Below are 27625 nucleotides of genomic sequence, written 5' to 3' on the forward strand. Positions count from 1 at the left end.
CTAAAGTGGATGCTGTATTACAGTGGGAGACTCCGAAGTCTGCTACTGAGATACGCAGTTTTCTGGGGTTAGCTGGTTATTATCGCAGATTTATTGAGGGCTTCTCTAAGTTGGCATTGCCGTTGACGCAGTTGACTAAGAAGGGTCAAGTGTATGTGTGGGATGCAGCTTGTGAAGCGAGTTTTGTTGAGTTGAAGAGTCGGTTGACCAGTGCTCCAGTGTTGATCTTGCCTAATCCTGGTGAGTCCTTCGTTGTTTATTGTGATGCTTCTTTGATGGGTCTTGGTGGTGTTTTGATGCAGAATGGTAAAGTTGTAGCTTATGCTTCTAGACAGTTGAAAGTTCATGAGAGGAATTATCCTACGCATGATCTAGAACTTGCAGCTGTTGTATTTGTGTTGAAAATGTGGAGGCATTATCTGTATGGTTCCAGATTCGAAGTGTTCAGTGATCACAAGAGTCTGAAGTATCTGTTTGATCAGAAAGAGTTAAATATGAGGCAGAGAAGGTGGTTAGAATTACTGAAGGATTTTGACTTTGAATTGAGTTATCATCCCGGTAAGGCTAATGTAGTTGCAATGATGAGTAGGAATTGTGAAATGTCTATGATAGGTTCGGACTTGAGTAATTAGATGATATGAGTGATTTTGTGTGAAGTTTGGACTGTGGAGGGTGAATTTGGGTAGATCTCGTAGCAGATGGAGCCATTGCAGATCTGGAAATCTGGTTTCTGGTCATACGCGTATGGCACTAGGCAATACGCGTATGAGATGGCCTGGTACGCGTATGGCACTAGGCAATACGCGTATGAGATGGCTGGTACGCGTATGGCGCTAGGCAATACGCGTATGGATGAGGAAGATGGAATTTTGAACGTGAAATGGTCTCTGGTGGTACGCGTATGGGGAAGTGATACGCGTAGCATACGCGTATGGGAATGGGTCAATACGCGTATGGATTTGGTCAGGCGTGGGCAATACGCGTATGAGCATAGGCAATACGCGTATGGGCAGACTTGTGGTCTTTCCTGGCTGTTGTTGTGCAGTTTTTGGTTTTTTTTGGCGGAGCGAGGTAACTTAGCTGATGCATAGTATACGAGGGATCATTTCCCGTTGCTTTGAGTGGTATAGATATTAGTAGAGTGTGATAATACTGTGTTTTATTATGTGGCATGATGTGATATGCTTTTATGATAGAATGTGTTAATGATGATGATAACATAACTATATGATGCTGTAGTTGCTATGTTGATTATGATGCATGCTTGGTGTGCATGCATTCATGAAAGGCCGATGCCTAGTGATGAACGGACTGAGTTCCAATGATGTTGTTGACTCCGGGCTTGTTGAGAGGCTTGGTTCCTTACGGGGAACTCGGATTCTATGGTGATGAATCTGGGAGTGGTGATCCTGTAGTTGGTCACAAAATGGGTATACCGAGTCGTGTTGAGTCATGCATGGGTGTGTGCATTGCATTGATATGTTGTTTTGTTGATGTTCATGAGTATGTTGATTATGATGATTATGATGAGCTGTGTTGGTATATGTGAAATATATTTATGTTTATATTTCTGTCGTTATATTATTATTTAATAATGTAAATCTCACCCCTTCTGCATGTGTTTATGTTCATCTATGATGAGCAATGTGCAGATAAAGTGGAGTAGATATTGTTGAGGTTCCAGGAATAAGTGTAGAGTTATTCTACAGAGTCGAGTCAAATGCTCTGGTCATGTGACACCGGGATTATGGGATTCGATAGATAATATATTATTATTTACATTGTTTATGATGACTAATGTTGAGATGTTTTGTTGAAATAATGTTGAAACATTATTATGAATTGTTATATGATGAATTATAATATTTGTGTTGTTGTCCGCTGCGAAGTTTTAAATATTGAATAATATGGTTATGTTGAAATGAAATGAGTGTTATGTTGTAAGGAATGTAAACTCTTCTACATGTTGTACTCTGATATTATAATTAATTTTGTCGTTCGGGTAGAAGGGTGTTACATTAGTGGTATCAGAGCATGGTCAGTCCAGTCGAGTCATAATGTGAGGTTTTCCCTGTTGGTCGATTAGTGTAAATGACACTGTCGATATTTAACGGTTGTGGTTGTGTTGTGCAGAGTATGGCTGGAGAAAATGACCGTGCGATTGCTGAGGCTTTGACGGCTATGGCGCAGGCTATGCAGGCGCAGCAGAATCCGTCGGTCGACGAGTTTAGGAATTTGGGAAGGTTTCTGAAGAATAACCCTCCTACATTCAAAGGGCGCTATGATCCAGATGGTGCTCAGATTTGGCTGAAGGAAATTGAGAAGATTTTCCGGGTGATGACGTGTACTGAAGCACAGAAGGTGCAGTTTGGTACGCATATGCTATCTGAAGAGGCTGAAAACTGGTGGGATAACACTCGCCAGAGAATTGCAGTACCAGGTGCTGAGATGACTTGGGAAAGGTTCAAGACGGCCTTTCGGGAGAAATATTTTCCTGCTGATGTGCGATGTAAGAAGGAGATGGAATTTCTAGAACTGAAGCAGGGTAACATGTCTGTTGCTGATTACGCTTCAAAGTTTGAAGAGCTGGTGCAGTATTGTCCTCATTATAATAATGCTGATGCTGAGGAATCCAAGTGTGTCAAGTTTGAGAATGGGTTGCGTCCCGAGATCAAACAAGGCATTGGTTATCAGGAGATTCGTAGATTTCCTACACTGGTTAATAAGTGCAGGATATTTGATGAAGATAGCAAGGCTAGAACTGCTCATTACAAGAGTCTTAGTGAGAAGAAGAATAAGGATCGTGGTAGTCCTTATGCATCTCCGAATGGTAAAGGTAAGCACAAAGTGGTAGATGAGAAGAAGCCAAGTGGGGGAGGATCTCCCATAGCTGGTAAATGTTTCAAGTGTGGCGAGCCAGGCCACCGTGCTGATAGCTGTACCAAGAAAGTGCTGAGATGTTTCCGATGCGGTCAGGCTGGTCATAGAGTTACGGAATGTAAGGATGCTGGTCCGACATGTTTTAATTGTGGCGAGAAAGGCCATATCAGTTCGCAGTGCTCGAAACCGAAGAAGGCGGCTACTGCAGCTCATACTACTGGTAGGGTGTTTGCTCTGAATGGGACTGAAGCTCCTAAAGAAGATAATCTGATTAAAGGTACTTGCTTGATTAATAATGTTGAATTGCTTGCTATTGTTGACACTGGTGCTACTCATTCGTTTATTTCGTATGAGTGTGCGACCAGGATTGGTGTGATTATGTCGTCCCTAGGCGGAAGCATGGTGATAGATACTCCTGCTAATGGTTCGGTGAAAACTTCTGTTGTCTGTCGAGGTTGTCATTTGACGATCTTTGAGAGAGAGTTCGTGGTTGATTTGGTGTGCTTGCCCTTGCACCAAATTGATATTATTCTGGGAATGAATTGGCTAGAATTCTATGGCGTGTTTATCAACTGCTATAGGAAGACGGTGCGATTTTCTGAAGTTGGTGAGAATGATGAGGCAAGATTTCTATCTGCTAGGCAGGTGGGGGAATTTGTGAAAGATGAAGCTCAGATATTCGCTTTATTTGCGTCTCTGCAAGCGGATAAGAAAGTGGTGAGTGTAGAATTGCCTGTTGTCTGTGAATTTCAGGATGTGTTTCCGGAGGATGTAAGTGAATTACCTCCAGAACGTGAAGTCGAATTTGCCATTGACTTAGTACCAGGTACGAGTCCAGTGTCGATGTCTCCTTATAGAATGTCGGCAACTGAATTAGTTGAATTGAAGAAGCAACTTGAAGAATTGCTTGAGAAGAAGTTTGTGCGTCCAAGTGTTTCTCCTTGGGGTGCACCAGTATTGTTAGTGAAGAAGAAAGAAGGTACGATGAGGTTGTGTGTCGATTATCGGCAGTTGAATAAGGTGACTATCAAGAATCGGTATCCATTGCCGAGGATTGATGATTTGATGGACCAGTTGGTTGGAGCTCATGTTTTCAGTAAGATTGATTTGCGGTCGGGTTATCATCAGATCCGAGTGAAGTCAGATGATATTGCGAAGACTGCTTTCCGTACGAGGTATGGTCATTATGAATACACTGTGATGCCGTTCGGTGTGTCTAATGCTCCAGGTGTGTTTATGGAATATATGAATCGTATATTTCATCCGTACCTTGATAATTTTGTTGTGGTGTTCATAGATGATATATTGATATATTCTAAGACGGAAGAAGAGCATGCAGGACATCTGAGAATTGTTTTGCAGGTGTTAAGAGAAAAGAAATTATATGCAAAGTTATCTAAATGTGAGTTCTGGTTGAAGGAAGTGAGTTTCCTTGGCCATGTGATTTCGAGTGGTGGAATTTCTGTTGATCCTGCTAAAGTGGATGCTGTATTACAGTGGGAGACTCCGAAGTCTGCTACTGAGATACGCAGTTTTCTGGGGTTAGCTGGTTATTATCGCAGATTTATTGAGGGCTTCTCTAAGTTGGCATTGCCGTTGACGCAGTTGACTAAGAAGGGTCAAGTGTATGTGTGGGATGCAGCTTGTGAAGCGAGTTTTGTTGAGTTGAAGAGTCGGTTGACCAGTGCTCCAGTGTTGATCTTGCCTAATCCTGGTGAGTCCTTCGTTGTTTATTGTGATGCTTCTTTGATGGGTCTTGGTGGTGTTTTGATGCAGAATGGTAAAGTTGTAGCTTATGCTTCTAGACAGTTGAAAGTTCATGAGAGGAATTATCCTACGCATGATCTAGAACTTGCAGCTGTTGTATTTGTGTTGAAAATGTGGAGGCATTATCTGTATGGTTCCAGATTCGAAGTGTTCAGTGATCACAAGAGTCTGAAGTATCTGTTTGATCAGAAAGAGTTAAATATGAGGCAGAGAAGGTGGTTAGAATTACTGAAGGATTTTGACTTTGAATTGAGTTATCATCCCGGTAAGGCTAATGTAGTTGCAGATGCGTTGAGTAGGAAGTCTCTACATATGTCTATGATGATGGTTCGGGAACTTGAGTTAATTGAACAGTTCCGTGATATGAGTTTGGGTTGTGAAGTTTCCGCTGATAGTGTGAAGTTGGGTATGCTGAAGTTGACTAGTGGAATTCTGGAAGATATTCGGAATGGTCAGCAAGTTGATGTCGCTCTAGTTGATCATATTACTATGGTTAACCAGGGTAATGGTGGTAATTTTGAGATTGATGAGAATGACATCCTGCGATTTAAAGGTAGAGTTTGTGTTCCTGAGGTGTCTGAATTGAAAAAGAGTATTCTTGAAGAGGGCCATAGGAGTGGATTGAGTATCCATCCAGGTGCAACTAAAATGTATCAAGATTTGAAGAAGTTGTTTTGGTGGGCTGGTATGAAAAGAGATGTTGCTAAGTTTGTGTATGCCTGTTTGACTTGTCAGAAGTCAAAGATTGAACATCAGAAACCGGCAGGTATGATGCAACCTTTGAAGATTCCTGAATGGAAGTGGGATAGCATATCCATGGATTTTGTGACGGGATTGCCGAGGACAGTGAAAGGTAATGATTCTATTTGGGTGATTGTGGATCGATTGACTAAGTCGGCGCATTTCTTGCCGATGAAGATTAATCACTCTTTAGAGAAGTTGGCAGAGTTGTATATTGAGGAGATAGTGAGGCTGCATGGTATTCCATCCAGTATTGTGTCTGATAGAGATCCCAGATTTACTTCTAGACTTTGGGAAAGTTTACAGAAAGCATTGGGAACTAAGTTGAGGTTGAGTTCAGCTTATCATCCTCAGACTGATGGTCAGACCGAAAGAACTATCCAATCCTTGGAGGATTTGTTGAGAGCTTGTGTGTTGGAGCAGAGTGGTTCTTGGGATAGTTATTTGCCGTTGGTGGAGTTTACTTATAATAATAGTTTTCATGCTAGTATCGGTATGGCTCCATATGAAGCATTGTATGGTAGGAGGTGTAGAACTCCATTGTGTTGGTATGAATCAGGTGAGAGTGTTGTACTCGGACCTGAGATTGTGCAGCAGACGACTGAAAAGGTTAAGATGATTCAGGAGAAAATGAAGATTTCTCAGAGTCGTCAGAAGAGTTATCATGATAAGAGGAGAAAGGCACTTGAGTTCCAAGAGGGAGATCATGTGTTCTTGAGAGTTACTCCGACGACAGGTGTGGGTAGAGCTTTAAAGTCCAAAAAGCTTACTCCGAGGTTTGTGGGTCCGTATCAGATTTTGAAGAGGGTTGGGGAAGTGGCATATCGGATAGCTTTACCGCCGTCGCTTTCTAATCTGCATGATGTGTTTCATGTATCTCAGTTGAGAAAATATATTGCGGATCCTTCGCACGTTGTCCAGTTGGATGATATCCAGGTGAGGGATAATTTGACCGTTGAGGTGTTGCCAATTCGGATAGATGACCGAGAAGAGAAGACCCTGAGAGGTAAGAAGATTGCTCTAGTGAAAGTTGTTTGGGGAGGTCCAGCTGGGGAGAGCTTGACTTGGGAGCGTGAAGATCAGATGAAGGAGTCGTATCCGGCTCTATTTGCTTGAGGTATGTTTTCGAGGACGAAAACTCTTTTAGTGGGGGAGAGTTGTAACACCCCGATTAAAATAAGAGAATTATTTAATTGAGTTAATATTATTTTATTAATTTAATTAAATAATGTTGAATTATTGGATTATTATTATTATTATAGATATTATTTATTTTAATAATAATTAAATAAATAAAATAATTGGAATATGAAGAGTGGAAGGGTAAAAGTGGAAATTGGATAAAAGAGGCCAAAGTGAGAATTCAGTTTTTTCACGTGTTTTGTCTCAGAGTCAGAGAAAGGGGAAAAGCGCTGAAGAGAAGGAGAAGGAAGAGGAGGAGGCCAAAGATTGCTCAGAGCTTCCTTCAATCCAAAGAGGTAAGGGGTCTGAACCTTATTAAACAATAATATGCTGAAAATGGTGAAATATTGGATGAACGAAATTAGGATTTTAATCGAAGTAATTCGTAGAAATTATATGCAATGATGTTAGGAATTGTGAAATCGAATAGGGGACTATTGTATTAGATGATATGAGTGATTTTGTGTGAAATTTGGACTGTGGAGGGATGAATTTGGATAGATCTCGTAGCAGATGGAGCCATTGCAGATCTGGAAATCTGGTTTCTGGTCATACGCGTATGGCACTAGGCAATACGCGTATGAGATGGCCTGGTACGCGTATGGCACTAGGCAATACGCGTATGAGATGGCTGGTACGCGTATGGCGCTAGGCAATACGCGTATGGATGAGGAAGATGGAATTTTGAACGTGAAATGGTCTCTGGTGGTACGCGTATGGGGAAGTGATACGCGTAGCATACGCGTATGGGAATGGTCAATACGCGTATGGATTTGGTCAGGCGTGGGCAATACGCGTATGAGCATAGGCAATACGCGTATGGGCAGACTTGTGGTCTTTCCTGGCTGTTGTTGTGCAGTTTTTGGTTTTTTGGCGGAGCGAGGTAACTTAGCTGATGCATAGTATACGAGGGATCATTTCCCGTTGCTTTGAGTGGTATAGATATTAGTAGAGTGTGATAATACTGTGTTTTATTATGTGGCATGATGTGATATGCTTTTATGATAGAATGTGTTAATGATGATGATAACATGACTATATGATGCTGTTGTTGCTATGTTGATTATGATGCATGCTTGGTGTGCATGCATTCATGAAAGGCCGATGCCTAGTGATGAACGGACTGAGTTCCAATGATGTTGTTGACTCCGGGCTTGTTGAGAGGCTTGGTTCCTTACGGGGAACTCGGATTCTATGGTGATGAATCTGGGAGTGGTGATCCTGTAGTTGGTCACAAAATGGGTATACCGAGTCGTGTTGAGTCATGCATGGGTGTGTGCATTGCATTGATATGTTGTTTTGTTGATGTTCATGAGTATGTTGATTATGATGATTATGATGAGCTGTGTTGGTATATGTGAAATATATTTATGTTTATATTTCTGTCGTTATATTATTATTTAATAATGTAAATCTCACCCCTTCTGCATGTGTTTATGTTCATCTATGATGAGCAATGTGCAGATAAAGTGGAGTAGATATTGTTGAGGTTCCAGGAATAAGTGTAGAGTTATTCTACAGAGTCGAGTCAAATGCTCTGGTCATGTGACACCGGGATTATGGGATTCGATAGATAATATATTATTATTTACGTTGTTTATGATGACTAATGTTGAGATGTTTTGTTGAAATAATGTTGAAACATTATTATGAATTGTTATATGATGAATTATAATATTTGTGTTGTTGTCCGCTGCGAAGTTTTAAATATTGAATAATATAGGTTATGTTGAAATGAAATGAGTGTTATGTTGTAAGGAATGTAAACTCTTCTACATGTTGTACTCTGATATTATAATTAAATTTGTCGTTCGGGTAGAAGGGTGTTACACAATGGGTCGTAAGATCTATTTCATTCTAAACCCCATTGAACTATTTGTTTATGAATCATGAGAAAATAAGAGATTAAAATTTATTTTAGAATCCAAAAACTTAAATATATTTGTGTCGGCTAGCGAAAGCAGAGGCAACCTAGATACCAATCATGTATCGAAAGGTACTGATTCGACATCAAACTGATGATTGCTAAAAAACCATTTTCGAGACGTAAGTGATAAGGTGTCACGTTCTCGATTGAGAAAGCCAATTAGTTGTTTCAGAAACACATCTAGATACGCATGCCACGAAAGTGGGCGTAGGGCGTTTTTATCTACTTTTCTATATCTTGCTCTATTTTCAAAAAATTGAAATCGGATAGTTAATTAGGTAATTTGGGATAGATATCATGTACCCCATGTCCTTCTTTATTTTATTGTATTAATTTAGATTCACTTGCATCGAATCACCAAAATCGTGATTACCTTAGCTTAACACCACTAAGATAAAATTAAGTACTCATAAACATATATCCATGTGGGTTCGATCTTATTATATTACTTCACATTGTCGTGCATTTATGGCCCTTTACCTACCTCTGTTATTTTGTTTTTTTGTTCTGCTAGTTTGTTGGTTTGCGTAAGGATGTTATGTTCTTCCTCGTTTGATTGTTTTACGGTGCCTCTTGTTCTTTTGACTATGTTCTATGGATTTTGTCTCTTTTGAGGAAAATAAGACGGGAATAATATGATTCTAAGTTTTGTGGTGTGTGGATTATTTTTTTGTTGTGTGAATGTTGCTATCTATGATTAGTTTTATCATCATATATGTGCTTTGATTGATCAGTTTTTATATCTGTTGTATAACCTGATCCAGAAGGTGTATGCTAATCTTTGCAGTGTTGATTTGCCTAAAAACTAGTTTAAGGGGGAGTTTGTTATTACACGATGATTGACTAATTTTTGTAGGCAAGTTGTTAATAAATATGTCTTGACATGTTGTGAGACATCTTGTCTCTATTTGACTCTGACGCGCGTTCTTTGTATGATCTGAATCACTTTAGAATTTATTCAAGATTTGTTTCGATTTTAATTCTTCTAGACGTCTATAAAGATTGTGTTTAGAATAAGTATTCTAAATAAAATCAATTTGAAAAATATTTTATTAAATTGTATACTTGAAAAATATTTTGATTGGATATGATTTAATTAAAAATATTTGGATTTGGTTTTATATGAAGAAGATTTGATTCACTGGTTTCGCATTCAACTTGTTTTTTTATCAAACCCTGGTGGGCTTTTCTGATGGATCATATTTACTATTTAAGGAGATGGTTCTCCTTGCTTGAAGACCATCCATTTCTGAAGACTTGTTTGAGCGTTGTAATTTTGTCTAAGTAGAGTCTTGTGTTTTTTTTTTGTGTAATACTTTATCTTGATAGTCTTTCTTATTTTAGAAGGATGGAGTATTATGTCGGTAATTGTGATTTGAATCAGTTATATATAATTGTTTTACTACAAACACTTGGGAGTGTGTTTAAGTGAAAATGAGGGAATCTCATATTCTAGGGGAACCTTAGTTGAAATTTGCGGATAGTATTATAAAATAACATTGAATTGGGAGACCTCGGATGAGACCGTCGTGTACTCCCAATGAAAATAAATTCACTAATTCAAATAGTCAATCATTTGTGGTATTTAATTTGTTTATTTGTTCTTCTCTCCTTTCAAATCATATTATCATATACATTGACTCAAAATTGTATGTGATATCTTGTCGCTGACGAAAAAAATTCAATTATAATAAGTCATGTTCTACCATAGTAACTTGTACAACAAGTAACTACTTATAAGAAACTTCTAATTTCTATCACTTTTTATTTATTTGATTTATTTTATGAAATGTTATATTTAGGAAGCGGAGTATGTTGGAACAAGATTGTTCATATCCCTTGGGTTTTAATGATAATAAAGTATTTAAAGAATAAATGGGTATACTAACATATGTTCAAGTGTGTAGGATCATAAGCTTAGAATTCACTGTGAATTAATCATGTTGAAATCATAAGTGAAGAAGCAATGTTACTCATATTTTGAATTATCAGAATCTGGTAACTCTGAACGTGTTCATTAGCCTCTGAAGGTTTAGACTCTGGTCATGTGTTCCAGCCTCTGGTGACATCTCAAACTCTGAAGGCTTGAGGAGCCTCTGATCTGTACCCTATACCAAAGCAGACTAGTCTTATCAAAGCGCCAATTTTATGGACAGAGTCAACTAGGGTTTCATTTTGCAATGCTCGAGTAATGGTGATGTGACCTCTTCAGTTTGCTATACCTTTTGGTAGATACCTAGTACTTCGAAAGGTGTTGTGAACAATTCCATTATTCAGTGGACAATTCTTCTAACCAGATACATCCTCCAATGTCTCTCTTGGCACAATTCTTCACTAAGTTTGATCGTATGCTGAAACCCTTCAACGACTCTTTCTCTACCTCTAAAATGAAGCTGAATATTTAAAGTAATGTTAACAACAACGCTACAACACAATATAATATCTTGAGCATAACTCTAAGCTTTATTTGCAACTGTTATTGCATAAGATCTTAAGATTTCTTATCTTTTTATATCTTAGATATCTTAAGAGGTTAAGAACCTTTGTGGTTGTTGCACAACTGCTATACTTCTGATTTTGTATCTAAGTATAGTAGTTATCTATTCTACTAAATTGTTTATTTAAAGTAGATAAAGTCTCTTGCATGTGTATTTGAGCATTGAAGTCTCTTGTATGTCTACTTGAGCAATGAAGTCTCTTTCTAGATTGATTGAGCATAAATCTCTTGCAAGGTTGCTTGAGCAGAAGTCTCTTTCTAGGTTGATTAAGCATTGAAGTCTCTTGCAAGTATGCTTGAGAAAAGTGTAATATGTTTGGTTATAATGAAAAGCATTTATTGAGGCAAAGGGACTTGACTATTCTCAGTTGAGGAGAGGAACCGGGATAATATTTGTGCATTGCTTGCTTTTACGTCTTATCACTTTATTTTCGTAGCTATAATAATATCTAATACCATAATCTGAACGTGGTTTAGATTCTGAAGTTCCATTATCAAAAGCAAAATGAATTTTTGGCATACACAATTCAACCCCCCCCCCCCCCTTCTTGTGTATTTTTCTCACCTTCAGTTGGCATCAGAGCACGGTTTGTACTAACACTTAACTGTGGTGCAGTAACTTGAGAAAAATATACTTGTATTATCATATTGGGTGTTATTTTTCCTTATGACTATAATGCTAATGAGAAAAGTCATTATTATGCTAAACCACCTTCATTCAGTGATGATTCCATTCAATTTTAATGGTGGAAAAGAAAAATGTATACTTACATCATTGGCCTTGATGATGAGCTATGAGATATACTTGAATACGGCATAGACATGACTTTCGATGGTATTGGGATGGTTAAAGATAGGAAAACTATTACACCATCTCAAAATAAATTGTACAGAAAACATCACAGAGTAAGAGGTATTCTGATTGAGGCTCTACCTCACTCGGAATACTTGAAAATCATTGATAAGTCTACTGCTAAGACTATCTTTGAATCGTTATTTTCCACTTATGAAGGGAACCAACAAGTGAAAGAGGATAAGGAAAATCTTCTTATTCAACATTGTAAGTTGTTCTGGATGAAGGATGATGAAGACATTGAAACCATGTTTTCTAGGTTTAAAACTTTTGTATCGGTCCTTCAGATCTTGAGCAAAAGTTACAATGTGGTTGACCATGTAAAGAAGATCTTGAGGAGTCTCCCTTCTAGATACATGCCTGGTGTCATGTCTATTCAAGAGGCTAAATACCTGAATACACTGAGACTTAAAAGTCTGATAAGCAACCTTTAGAGCCATGAAATGGAACTGAATGAAGATGAGCAAGTGCTGAAATCCAAAACACTGGCATTAAAGTATATGGCTAAAAGATATTGTGGTAAAGTCGCCGGATCCTCTAAAGTCTGGAAATCAAAAGAAGCTTTTGATGAAGAACTTTCTGATGGTGACTGTGATGAGGAGGAAATGCCTTTATTATCAGGAGGTTTCAGCAACTGGCAAGAAGAAACAAAATATTTTATGGTAAAAGTAATAGCTTCATAGGGTCTAGTTCCAAAGATAATGCAGATGATCAGAAGAGTTGTTTCAATTGTAAGAAGCTTGGTCATTTCAGGGTTGAATGTCATGATCTACACAAAGAAAGACCAAAGAGAGGAAGCTTTCAAAAGGAAAGTTTCATAAATAAATTCAAGAAGAGTCTCATGGAAACATAGGATGAACTTGATAACGAAGGCGGTTCGTACAAAGACGAGGGAGAAGTAAATATAGCTCTAATGACCATCACACCCATATGAATCAACCTCTGATTCAAATTCAGATAGAGAAGACGAGATATTTTCTAATATGTCTCATTCTGATTTAATCTCTTTCATTCAACTCATGAGTCGTTGTCAAGATAAAGCAAGACTCATGAAGACATTGAAAAAGAAATGTGATCTTCTGAAAGAAGAACTAAAAATCTCTCAAAATAAAGTTGAATCTTTAGAGAAATATCACATTACTCTAGTAAATAAAATATGGAGTAAGTAAGAGCAAAACTTAAGTGAGCATGAGATAACTCTTCAAGATTTTATCATAACTGGTCTTGAAAGGACAAAACTAGCTTCCGTGATATATGGAGTAAGTAAGAGCAAAGGAAAAGGTTTGGGTTATGATGATAAATGTTCCAATGCTAAAGCTCAACTCATAAAAACCTCATATGCTTCTTCTTCAAGCGGTGCTCAAACAGTGCTGAAAACCTATTTTGTGTCTGCTTCTGACAAAGGTAAAAGTCTAAACAAATTAGAACCCAAAATAGACGAATCAAAGGTTCCGAACAAATAAATACCTAAGATGTCAAAATCAAAGGTAGTGAAGAAATTAGAACCTAACATTAAAAAATCAAAGGTTCTGAAGAATTTGGAACCAAAAAATCCTAAGTCTAAGGTTCTAAAGAAAGTGGAACCTAAGACATATGGACTAAAGGTTCTGAAGGGTTCAGATGTCAAAACTTATCCCAAACAAAACTTTTATAAGCAAAAAGTATATAATAAGTATAGACCCTTCTATCAGAAAAAAAGGCTCAAAATAAAATAAATATTGTTAGAACTAACAATAGAGGCCCATAAGAGTATGCATACCTAAATCCAAAATTGTTTTTGCTGCATATACGCCTAAGGGAAGAAACAAGGTAGAAATCATGGTACATGGACAGTGGTTGCTCACGTCATATGACGGGAGAAAAGCTTATGTTTCAAACCCTGACTCTGAAGGAGGAAGGCGGTGTGAGGTTTAGAGAAGGACAAAATGGGAATATTATTGGTACGGTCACTATTGGTAACTCTTTAATCTCTGTCAATAATGTCTAGTTAGTAAGTGGACTCAAACATAACCTTCTGAGCATAAGTCAATTTCGCGACAGTGGTTGTGAAGTTTTGTTTGATAACACCTTTTATTCAGTCATCAACGAGTCTGACAAATCCATTTTGTTCAAAGGTAAGAGGAAGGGAAATGTTCAAAAAATTAACCTTTCTGAATTGACTGGACAAAAGGTTGTTTTCCTTATGTCAGTGAGTGATGAAAAACGGGTTTGTCTCAAAAGATTAAGTCATGCTAACCGGAGGTTGATTTCTAAACTTAGGAAGCTGAAACTTGTTAAAGAGCTGCCAAATCTTGATTATCACTCAGATGCTCTCTATGGAGCATATCAAGTAGAAAAGATTAACAATACTTCTTTCAAATCCAAAAACATTGTCCAACCTCTATACCCTTAGAATTGTTTCACATTGATTTAATTGGTCCTGTTGGGACTGCTTCAATCAATGGGAAGAAGTATGGATTGGTCATTGTTGATGATTACATCATATGGACTTGGGTTAAATTCCTTAGATCCAAAGATGAATCATCTAAAGTATCCAGCATCTTCTGCATACAGGTTCAATCTGATAAGGAACTAAAAATTCTGAAAGTCAGAAGTGATCATGGTGGTGAATTTGAAAATGAGCCTTTTGAATTTTGTTTGTAATGAACATGGAATTACAGAATTATCCATGAGCTCTCTTCTCCTAGAACTCCACAGCAAAATGGGGTTGTAGAAAAAAATAATAGATCATTGCAAGAAATGGCTTGGACCATGATCCATGAAAATTATCTTCCTTAATATCTGTGGGCAGAAGCTGTTAATGCTTCCTGTTATGTTCCGTATAGGATCTACATCAGACCAATTATAAACAAAACATCATATGAGTTGTTTAAAGGAAGAAATCCAAGCATATCTTACTTTCATCAATTTGGGTGTACTTGTTACATTATGAACAATAAGGTCTACCTAAAGAAACTTGATGTTAAGGCTCAACAGAGTGTCTTTTTAGGATACTCTGATCGCTCTAAAGCATATAGAGAGTGTATAACTCTGAAACCAAAATGGTTGAAGAGTCTGTACATGTCAAATTTGATGACAAAAGGCCTAACCATGATACGTCAGAGCCATTTGAAAGTTTTGCAGATATGCAGGTTTCTGAAGAACATCCAGAGGTCGGATCTTTAGAAGTTAGGATCCAGAAGTCAGAGGTCCAAAAGTTGTTGAACCAGAAGTTGGTCATGTGTCTAAAGCTCTTCCAGAAGTGGAGAAATCAAAAGCATCCTAAGATGGTTCAGAAATGTCTGCATAACCCAACAAGTCCTTCAAATATAAAGATTCTCATCCAGAAGATCTAATCATTGGAAATAAGAATGTTCCCTTAAGAACTAGATCAACCTTTAGAGATGATAACTGCACCTAGGGTTTATTTCCTTGATTGAGCCAACTTCTGTGGATGAGGCTTTATTAGATGATGGATGGATTGTGGCCATGCAAGAAGAGCTTAGACAGTTCTAGAGGAATGATGTTTTGGGATCTGGTTCTAAAACTAAGTCAGAAGAACATTACTGGAACAAAGTGAGTGTTCAAAAACAAACTGAAAGAGTAAGGAGAAGTGTTAAGGAATAAGGCTCAACTGGTAGCTCAAGGCTATAGTCAGTAGGAATGTATAGATTTCTCTAAAACCTTTGCCCCAGTGGCAAGGTTAGAGGCAATCAGACTTCTTCTCTCTTATGTTATCAATTATGATATTATTCTTTATCAAATGGATGTTAATAGTGTCTTCCTAAATGGATTCATTTTTAAAGAGGTGTATGAAAGATTGAGTAATTTTGAGGACTCAGTCCACCCAAATTTTGTGTTTAAACTATAGAAATCATTTTATGGACTCAAACAAACTCCTAGAGCTTGGTATGAAAGATTGAGTAATTTCTTATTGGAAGATGGTTTTGAAAAGGGTCAAGTTGACATTATGCTATTCAGAAAGACTGTGAACAAGGAAATCTTAATTGTTCAAAATTATGTCAATGACATAATCTTTGGTTCCATTAATGCCTCTTTGTGTAAAGAATTCTCTAAGACTATGCAGGCTGAATTCGAAATGAGCATGATGGGAGAATTGAAATTCTTCCTAGGAATCCAAATCAACCAAAGCAAATATGAAACTTATGTTTATCAGTCCAAGTATACAAAGGAGATCCTGAAAAAGTTTAATCTTGAAGATTACAAGATTATGAAAACTCTTATGCATCCTACCTGTAGTTTGAACAAGGAGGAAAGCATCTCCAAGGTAGATCAAAAGCTTTTCAGAGGTATGATCAGTTCCTTGCTTTACCTCACAACTTTCATGCTTGATATATTATTCAACGTGTGTTTGTATGCAAGATTTCAATCAGATCCTAGAGAAACTTATTTAATTGTTGTTAAGAGAATCTTTAGGCATCTGAAAGGAACAATGTATTTGGGTCATCTTTATAAGAAATCCATATATTATAAGCTGGTTGGATTTTGTGATGCAGATTATGTTGGGGATAGAATTGAGAGAAAGTCCACTAGTGGAAACTGTCAATTCATAGGTGAAAACCTAATATCATGGGCTAGCAAGAGACATACAACTATTGCTCTCTCTACATCAGAAGCATAATACATTTTTGCTGCTAAGTGTTGCACACAGCTGCTCTAGATGAAATATGAGTTAGAGGATTATCATATTTGTGGAAACAGTATCGCTTACTTGTTTATTTGTGTTTATTGTTTTGTTTTCTAAATATATTCCTTGAGTGGTCTTAAAGCAAAGACATATGTCTTGAATCTTTTTGAAAAATCATTTTCTATATCTTTGGAAACATCCTTCTGTTTATTTGCATCTTTCTTTTCCTTCATGAGCCATTCCATATCTAAGATGGCCTCTAGATCTAACCTTGGTATGGAAAACCAATTGGCTATCATCATTGAAGGACTAGTTGATTTTGAAGAGATGATGAATCATGACTTTGATCTTCAAAGTGTTGTCTCCCAAAATGGTTGGGATAATTTCTTTGATATGATTTATGGTCCTACTTACCCTAACTTGATCAAGGATTTTTGGGTAAATGCTTCCATCCAGGATCTAAATCTAGAACTTGATATTCTTTTTGTTGTACCAGGTGTTCCTATCACCTTCACCCCCACATCTATTGCTAATGCAATAAACTGTGAGGATGAAGGTGTGGTTATGGATATACTCTTTTGGAAATCTTATTTGTCTCCTCATCTTATCTTTATTGATCTCTCCTACCTATCCAAAGTTTCAAGTCTCAATTCCAAGGAATTAGTCTGGTATCACCTACTGATTTCAAACTTCCTTCCTAAGAACAAGGATTTGACTTCTTTGGATATTAATGAAAAAGCTTTTATGTTGCTTCTCAACTCAGATCTGAAGATCAACGTCCCTTAAGTTATGTTTAATTACCTGAAAATGACTCTCGCTTCCTTTAAAGAGGGAAATTCATACTTCATTCCTTATAGAAGGGTTCTCTCTGAACTTTTCATTCAACAATGAGTTGAGGCAACTATGACTGTGGTTATATCAAAAGTATGGGGAGATAAGTTGAAGCTTACAGAACCTTTGAAAGTTGTTGACCCGTTTAAAGTTAAGGTGGTCTCTATGGATGGATCTTCTGCTTATTTGTTTGTTTGTTTTGTGTTTTTATCTATGTAGCTTATATGTTTTTTTTAATATAATGCATTCTCTATTTGCTATATTTATTTTATCTTTCTTACTGACTAAATAATAAGCATAACCATATTTGAAGGATCTTAAAGGCAGTTTATTATTGGAAAAGAAATGGAAACTTTATTCATAAGACATTACAAGATCAGTTCCTAAAAACTATTACATATGTCTTCAGTCTTGATCTTCTTGGTCTTCTGTCCCCTTATATGCCTCTAGAAAAGTTTTCCAGTTTTCATCCCGCTTTTCCTCTGCATCTGGAATCTTGCTCTCCTCAGTAACTCCACCGTATGTGTTTTTTTATTCTGTTGTTGTGGTTATCTGAGTCTTTGTTACTTCCTCAGTCATCTTCTTCTTTTTTTTTCTCTTCTCTTGCATCGTTTCTCATCATATTACTAATTTCTTTTGCAAAATCTCGATTGTCTACCTTGAATGTCTTCTTCTTTCCCATTCTTGTGTGTCTCTAGAACTGTGTGATTTGGTGTTGTTTTTGCATCTGTTTTTATAGGGATGTGGTTAGAATCTCCTTTATCTTGAAGACTGAGTTTTTTTAGTCTTGTGCCTCTGAGCTTATTTCTTCGAAACCATGCTGACATAGTCTACCTTTGACCATATTGAAAATTGTGGATCATATACTTATCAGTCATCAGTATCTGTTTTTATTATCTTTTTATTTATGACAAAAGGGGGAGAAATTCATGGAAGTATTTAAGAAGGTTAAAAGTATTTGTTTTCAATGCTTTTAATTAATCCTGAACCCTAATTATTCAATTATTTCGATATTTCTTTCTTCTGAATATTTTTCTATCAAAATAAGTTTAAATTAACTTAGGTAAAACTTAGGGGAGCTTACAAAACTCAATCTTTAGACTATTAGACTCATGCGGAGCTTACAAACCTCAGACTCTGATGTTGTCAAGTTAAATAAAACTGACCAAATATTGTTTTTAAATACATTTATTTGTCATCATCAAGAAGGGGGAGATTGTTGAAACAAGAGTGTTCATATCCCTTGGATTTTGATGATAACAAAGTATTTAGAGAATAAATAGGTATACTAACATATGTTCAAGTGTGCAGGATCACAAGCTTATAATTCACTATGAATTAATATTGTTGAAAGCATAAGTGGAGAAGCAATGTTACTCAGATTCTAAATGATCAAAATTTGGTAACTCTGAATGTGTTCATCAACCTCTGAAGGTTTAGACTCTGGTCATGTGTTCCGGCCTCTAGTGATAACTCAGACTCTAAAGGCTTGAGGAGCCTCTGATCCCTACCCTATACCAAAGTAGACCAGTCTTATCAAAGCGCCAATTTTATGGACAGAGTCAACTAGGGTTTCATTTTGCAATGCTCGAGTAATGGTGATGTGACCTCTTCAATTTTCTATACCTTTTGGTAGATACCTAGTACTTCGAAAGGTGTTGTGAACAGTTCCATTATTTAGTGGACAATGCTTCTAACCAAATACATCCTCCAACGTCTCTCTTGGGATACTTCTTCACTAAGTTTGCTCGCATGCTCAAACCCTCAAATGACTCTTTCTCTACCTCTATAAAAGGAAGATGAAGATTTGAAGGAAGGCTAATAACAACACTACAACGCAATTTAATATCTTGAGCATAACTCTGAGCTTTATTTGTAAATGTTATTGCATAAGATCTTAAGATTTCTTATCTTTGTATATCTTAGAAATCTTAAGAGGTTAAGAACCTTTTGTGGTTATTCCACAACTGTTATACTTTTGATTGTGTATCTAAATATACTAGTGATTTATTCTACTAAATTGTTTGTTTAAAGTAGATGAAGTCTTTTTCCTGCGTGCTTAAGCATTAAAGTCTCTTGTCTATGTACTTGAGAAGTGAAGTCTCTTTCTAGGTTGACTAAGCAGAAGTCTCTTGCAAGGTTGCTTGAGCAGAAGTCTCTTGCAAGGTTGCTTAAGCAAAAGTCTCTTTCTAGGTTGATTAAGCATTAAAGTCTCTTGCAAATGTGCTTGAGCAAAGTGTAATCTGTTTTGTTATAATGAAAAATTCTTGTTGAGACAAGGGGACTGAACTACTCTCAGTTGAGGAGAGAAACCAGGAAATTCTTTGTGTGTTGCTTGCTTTTACTTCTGATCACCTTATTTTCTTAGTTATAATAATATCTTATATCAGACGCTGAACGTGGTTCAGATTCTGAAGTTCCATTAAAATCCCCCCCCCCCTCCTCTCTTGTTTATTTTTCTCACCTTCAGTGTATTAATAACTTTTGAGTGTTTGAGCATTGCTATCTCACTAGTATTTAACACAAAATACTTACATCAAACACTGCTCACTCTATTTTACGATGAATAATACTTTTTTTATTTTTTTTAAATTTTATTTTATAAAACAAATAAAAGGTATGTCATTAATCACCTTCACCCTTGCATTAACCACAAAGTATATATTATTAATCACTTATTTTACTTATAATTCATTAACCAATTTTACTACTTTATTAATCAATCAAATATATAATATTAACCAAGTTCTGACATTAAATTATAAAATATAATAATCATTTTTTACACTACATTAACCAACTTTATTTTATTAGTTGAGGTTTTTTTAATTTTGAGAATTCAATAACCAAATTATGAACTTTATTAACCAATTTGTTTACACATTATTAAACAAAATTGATTTAATATGTGAGATTATTTTTTAATGTCAGGACACTCAATAACCAAATTATAAACTATATTAACCAACTTTTCACAATAATAAAAAAAAAATCAGAAAGAAAAAAAAATATAACCCAAATTTGATAGGGAAATTCCTATTTATTAGGTTTAAATTCAGGTTTGCGTGTTTCCGTGTATAAATTATGGATACGGATGAGGTCATGGGGACATTAGTACTCACTCTGAACTCACCTTATTTTTTTTATTATGTATTTTATTATTTTAATTTTGAGAATTTAAAATATTAAATATGTGATTAATATTTTAATATTTTGATTGTATTTATTATTTAAAATATTTGAAATATAAGAATGATTTTTTTTGAGATTTTTTTTGTTTTATTATTTATAATGTAGTTTGATTTTGAAAAAATAAATAATTTTTATTAAATATAGATAGTAATTGAACATGAATCCTCAAATTCTTTTAAGATGAGTTTAAATTTTAATTCTTCAACTTCAATAAGGATTGAAGTGGAGAACCAACATTATTTTTAGGATTCATTGTGAATAGGAGTAATAAATACGGTATAGTGTAGCAGTAAAATTGAATGTTAGAATAACATTATTTTTCAATTAATAGATGTCCATTGACATGCTGACATATTGACCTATGTTATATTCCAGCTGGATTGTATCCCAAAAATCGTTTTGAGAGCTAAACTTTTATAAAATTTAGCAAAATTTAGATTTTTCTTGTTTTTCCCCTACAAATCCCTGCGCATCAGCTGCGGTATATCCTCAAAAACCTTCATAGTATATTCAACAAGATCATATAAAATAGTACTTGTTATTTCGCTCAATCTCTCTACTACCCAGGCTTCAATTTGCAAATGAACAAATGAACAATAGCATCCCAATCCCAATATCATAAAGAATTTGGCCTTTTAGTTGAAAACTTCTTTCCCATGTGCAAAAGTGAATAAATAAAATAATAATAGAACTAACTAGCAGCCTATGATTGCAGGAAAGTTAAAATAAATGAAAGGAATGCACGAGTTTGATTTATTTACAAGCACCATTATCAAAGGTCAGATGGGTTATGTATGCCTCTTCATTTTCCGACAATGCAACAGATATATCCTTCATTACCTTCCACTGTTTGTTAAAGGTGCGACAAACCTTCGTTTTAGTATAGCCTTTTATTTCCAACTTTATTTCAATCTTAAGGAATCTTCTCTCACCACTAACTTTCCTTCTTACTACTCCCAAATTTGAATATTGGGTAATTTAGTTTTCAAATTTACTAAATAAGTTAAAAACACTAAATGTTCATGCAACATCAGCATGGCTAAGACTCAAACCTATTTAGTAGAACAAACGCAAGTTTCATCATAAATTAACAGATTGTTTGTCAAAGTGTTCATACTACGGTGGTGTACCATGTTCCCAATATTACAAAGGATAAATTTAAGTGCACTTTTTAAAATGTTTTTTTTGTCATTTTAAAAAAATCATATATGTTTAAAAATTCAATATAATTATAAATAGGATGTAATTGAAATACACTGAAAGTGTGAAATAATTTTACACGGTCAGTTAATCATAGACGTAAATATTGGAACACTTTTTATTTTTATTTTAAAAATCTATTAAGTAATGCAAACGGATGATGATGATGAATCGACTGTGTAAAATTTTTTACACTGATAGTATATAGTAATTAATCTCTTATAAACATTTGAGGTTGAAAATAACGCACCAATTATTTTAAAATAATATATAAGTTTTATCTTATTATTATTATAAATACAACCAACTCATATTTTTGTAATTTTATTTGGATTAAATATATTTGTATTTCTCCTAAAGATTTTAAATTTTAATTTTAATTCCTCAAAATATTTGTTTACAGAAAATAATTCTTCTAAAAAATGTATCCCCATTTTTACTCTTTTACAATTTAGCGACGGTTTTTATAACTTAGTAACAGAATTAATAATTAGTGATAGTTTTAGCGATTATTTTAGTATTAAAGACCAAAAGTGTTGAGAAAATTATTTAGAATGACCATAAAAAATTATTTTGAAGACTAAAAGTAAAATTTGAAATATTTAAGAGGACCACAAACATGTATAATCCATTTTATTTTGTACAAATTTTATAAAAAAATATTTTAATTAAATTAATTTTAACAATAAAATAATTTATGTTATTGAATATATTTAATTAATAATAGTTGAAAGAATAGTTATTATGAATTAAAATATAATAGATAAAAGGTTAGATTATAATTTTGGCTCCTCAATTTTATTCGATTTACAAAATCAATCTTTTTATTTTAAATTCAAAGAATTTTACTTCTCTTCTCATATTTTCTTTATATATTTATTTTTTAATTTATATTTTTATTTATAAAATATCAAAATAAGGTAATATATAAAAAAAAGGGGATCAAAAATATTTAAATATAAAATAGGAGATCAGTTTCATGAATCAGAAAAAATAGGATAACAAAAATTGTAATTAAACTTAAATAAAAATATTTTATTAGAAAAATAATAAACAATATAATAATCCAAAAGCTAAATATTTTAAATAAAAAATACTAAAAATAAAAGAATTATAGTAAAATGAAGGGGGTAGTTTTTCCTTCACATTTATGACTATATGGTCCTCTCATAATTATTACTAGTCAAATTTCATAAAAAGCAAACAAACCCCTTATTTATTATGTTTTTAGCCCTTAACATTACTTGTTTGGCACATTGCTTTTTGATTGCAAGTTGACAAAGAATTTATTACAATAGAGTGTTCTAGATAAATAAAAGTTACATTATAATTACAATGACAATGAATCAAGTAAAATCAAATATAGTTTGAAATTTAACTTTACAATTAATTTGTTAAATTTAATTTATAAATTGAATGAAAAAACTTTAATTGAAAATTAAATTAAATTAAATCAAATTATTTTAATTTGAATTATACTTAATTTGATTTTATTTATTTATTTATAAGAGGATTAGTTGGAATTTTTTACTCAAATATCTCACATTTAAAAAAAATCCAAAATAACACAGTTTTCAAATGATTTCCCAAACTAACTCAGTTTCAAAAAAAATGTTAATGTGTAGGTGCCAGAACAATTGGTGCATACCCTTAATTTTTAAGAGGAAGCGTCAATTGAATTGACTATAGCACATGGTGCTGCCAATCCAATTGACGCTCATGTGTACTAAATGAGAGGAGACGTCAATTGGTCTGACGCCTCAGTGTAATGTGTAATTTTTTTTTGTATAAATAGAGGTGTTGTGTGATTCATTTTTCCACATCTCTTTGCATCATATTACAAACATGTTCCATCTTCGTCGTCGCTATGGAAAAGTGATTTATTCGAGAGACAAGTCTCTGATGGAGAAGCTCTTCTAGAACATATGGTGTTTCGAGCAACTAAAGAGGGAGTTGGTTCGTTGGTTAGATGGAAAAATACCAGAAGGGAAAACATTAGAAGTATTGAGAGATTCAATGGTGTACGTGGTTAGGTGTGTGTAAAAACTGATAAGGATGCTAGGGAAATGATGTTTGGACCAGATGACGTCAGTTTGATTGTTGCAATCCGTTAGAAATGTTGTTTTTAAATGTTGTGGTTAAGTATTTTCATCTGTTTCGATATTTGTTGTTTGTGTTGTTTATTTAGACTTGTTCGGTTTTAAGTGTGCTTATGTTGGAGTGATGTTTGTTGTTAACCTTGTTGTAACAAAAATTTATTAATATATAAAAATCAAAGGTTACAAAAATTGAAAGGAGGTACTAAATTATGATGTAGAGGTTGCTCCTAGATTGGGACATTTTTTCTTATTGTGTCCGGGTTGACGACATATAATACATAATCTTATCATTTTATCAGTCGTATCCATTTCTGTTCTAATACGCGTGTTGTTTGGCCATCCTTTTTTCTTTCTTCGCATCTCATCATTGTGCCAAACTATATCCCCTTCATATGGAGACCAGTATTCCTCCAATGCTAGCACTGAGAAGCTTTCGTTATACACATTTATGACGATAATGGCCTTATAAACATCGGATAGATGGTTGTAAGCGTCCTGGTGAGTATGTGTGCATGCCGCAATGACATGGGAGCAAGGAATATGGAAGGCCTGGAACTTTTCACAGTCGCATCAACTTCTATTTAGTCTGACAACATAGGATAAATTTGGCATCCCCTCATTGTGGTCCATTGTTTCCTGTACACTGAAATTTTGCCTATAACGGTCAAAGATTGTAACCGCGTGTGTGTTAGCTTTAATAGTTTCCTCTTTCATCACTTCCATATAACATTCACTGAATAATTGACCTGAGATTAACATTGCGCTCCATCTTTCACCTCTGGTTGCGAAGGTAGATGCCAACCTAAAATAGGTTGTTCTGACCAATGCGGTTATTAGTAGATTTTTATTTCCTTTGAATACGTCATTCGTGCATTCCACAAGATTTATTATCATGTGTCCCCATCGACAGCCTCTGTTAAATGCCCTTGTTCACTACTCTAATGGTATGTTATCCACCCACCTCCCTGCTTCTGCATTAGACAATCTAATTTCATCACGGTAATATTAAAATGACGGTTGAGTTAGAGCATACCCTGCATTCACCATTTTTTTGTGAAGGTTCTTATCTTTGATTGCACGCATGAAGTTTTGTGCAATATGTCTAATGAAATAGACATGGGTAGAATGAGGATTATGACATTCGTTATCATGGTTATTGTAAGCACTCTCAATGGCAGCATGTCTATCTGAAATCAAATAGAGATTGGCTTGTGGAGCGACATGTGTTCAGAGATGACGAAGGAAGAAACCCCAACCACCAGCAGTTTCACATACCCAGAGAAAAGAAAATGGGAGAGACATTATTGTTGTCGTCTTGTGTAACAATCATAAGTAAAGTACCATAGTATATGATATTTTGCTCCAAGCATGGGGTTGGTCTAGACTACCGTCCCTAGTGCCCGTCAACCACAACCCGTTCACATTCCCGTACGCACAAAAGTAAGTTCTTAAAAATGAAATATATTTACTTACTTTATGGATTATTATCTCTAAATAATATATTTACTTTTATGGTGTAGATGGTCGGCACGTGTTATTAGTTACAACAGATGTCCTAGACACTATATTATCCAGTATCGCAATCGCTTTGATCACCTTCGACCAACAGATGTATTGTCATTAACCTAATTAATTCGTAATAATTTGTTAATTTCTTCTAATAAATTTATAATCTAATATATATTCCTATTTCAGTTCATTTGACATCCATATCTAAACTTGGATCATGACCATGAAATCAACGAACAAGACGCAACTATTTGGACTGCATGCACACCGATCATAAGATTCACCACTGTGGAGATGCACCATAGTGATTGTGTTAAATTGAAATTCGGTATGATTCAACACATCCCAGATCCCCTTACAAACCTCGAAGAATGGCATCTACAAAAAGTTAACGATCAATGGAACTTTAACTCTTGGCAAAGCTTCATTAGATCTGAGTGTCGAAAACGGAAGCACCGATAAGACCATGTCTTAACTGACGTTGTGATGCCAATCGAACAAAAACCAAATTGTAATTATATGGCTTCGTACATATCGGTTGGATTTGAGTTCCTCACCGAGGATATGTACCTATACGACCCACGCCAGATAACTTACACACAAGAAGGTTCAACATCTAACCCCCAACAACATTGTCAGACCATTACTCACAACCCCCTATCCATCAAAATTTCCGATCCACAAACACATAAATCTATGACCCTAACATGTCAAACACCCAACCACAATACCAAGAGCATACCCCGTACCACCACTAACAAGTAGATCATCATCAAGACACATAACATCGCTATGCACCTAACACATCACCCTACCATATCCTCCTTAGCCAAAACACTCACTGATCATTTAACACCAACCGTCCCTTCTCCTACTATAGCCAAGAAGCTCAAACATCACAAAACCAAAACATACAACAACCATAGGGCTACCAAACACCACAACAATCATTTCAACCTTTCCTCGATGCATCATTCACACCAATGTCACCCTTCAATCATCCTGGTCGCCCTCCAATAACTCAAACACAATCCAACTACTCTGCCGTGGGTCACGAACTCAGCTACGGCGGTAGCACTTCATTGCATACACAAGACTACGCGAATTTATCTGAATATCTTAGGCAATCTCCTGCAGGTGGTGGTGATGTTCCTGGGCCCTCAGATACTCAAACACTTGGGGTGAATCTTCAACGTGGGTTAGGGTCACGCGTTCGGGTAGCTAGGGGATGTAAGACCGGAGGTCGGTTAGGTCATCCCGATCAACGACATTAGTCTTTTTGTATAAACTCATATTAATATTAATATCAATTGATCTGATTTCTACTTTTATCTAAAATGTACACTATTTTAAAAAAAAATACGAAACACACATAGGTGTTAGACCAATTGACGCCTCCTTTATAAATTAACACACATGCGCCAATTGGATTGGCAACACTAGGTGCACTAGCCAATCCAATTGGCGTCACCTCTCTAAGTTACAGAGTAGGCACCAATTCATCTGGCGCCACCTCTTCAAAGTGGGGTACTTTGGGAAATAATCTGAAAAGTGAGTTTTTTTTTAATAATTGGATTATTTGGGTCAAAAATTCGACTAGTTGATATATTATGTTTATTTTTAAATTTATATAATTTATATTTAGTTAGTTTTTAAAGCTATCCATGCATATTAAATAAAATATTTAAAAAAAATCAATTTTTTTCTCAATTTTTCAAATTTACTCTTGCCGTCCTTATTTATAAATGGAAATCTTCTACATTTTTAACTTTTAATACAAATAAATGTCAATAAATATACATATTTAATATTTTTATTATAAAATTATCCTTACATTAATTACTTAATATTAATAAGAGATAATAATTTAATTAAGAGTATTGTGACAAGTTTATCTATATTAACTTTATGCTCCTTGTCTTAACTTTTGTTCTTTTAATCTCATGTGTTAGTGTTGATTATGAATTTTACCATGAGTACAAAAAAATAATGGATCCCTCAAGCTTAAGTTTAAGTTCGACCCAAATCAAACAGCGGCGAACGTGCATGTGATGGTTTATGGTTGTGAATCATCTTCCTTTCACAAAATTTTGTATCCCTTGGGGTACACCCTAAGAGACTAACCTACCATATATGAATACTATTGGTATGGTGTCCCTCCAATATGGTATTTTTAGGAATGTGTTCAAAGTCACCTCTTAACACACTATCTCATACTTATGCTTATTTCTTACAAACTTCAAGCTAACAATTCCTACCAATTTCAAACTAATATTTTGATTTTAAATCATCCTCCATTTGAATTCAAAAAAGTATTTCA

General features: G+C 35.1%; 1 protein-coding gene across 1 annotated transcript; it reads left to right on the forward strand.

Moving 5' to 3' along the window:
• Nucleotides 1–16726: 16726 nt before the first annotated feature.
• Nucleotides 16727–17260, forward strand: LOC127095279 (uncharacterized). Its single transcript, XM_051033991.1, has one exon. It carries the CDS (start codon nt 16727–16729, stop codon nt 17258–17260), a length of 534 nt encoding a protein of 177 aa, XP_050889948.1.
• The last annotated feature ends 10365 nt before the right edge of the window (nt 17261–27625 follow it).

The sequence above is a fragment of the Lathyrus oleraceus genome, chromosome 6 (genome assembly GCF_024323335.1).
Source record: "Lathyrus oleraceus cultivar Zhongwan6 chromosome 6, CAAS_Psat_ZW6_1.0, whole genome shotgun sequence".
NCBI classification, from domain to species: Eukaryota; Viridiplantae; Streptophyta; class Magnoliopsida; order Fabales; family Fabaceae; genus Lathyrus; species Lathyrus oleraceus.

What these genes read in the sequence shown, in the direction of transcription:
- LOC127095279 (XM_051033991.1), top strand. Translation starts at nt 16,727, where the DNA reads ATGGCCTCTAGATCTAACCTTGGTATGGAAAACCAATTGGCTATCATC.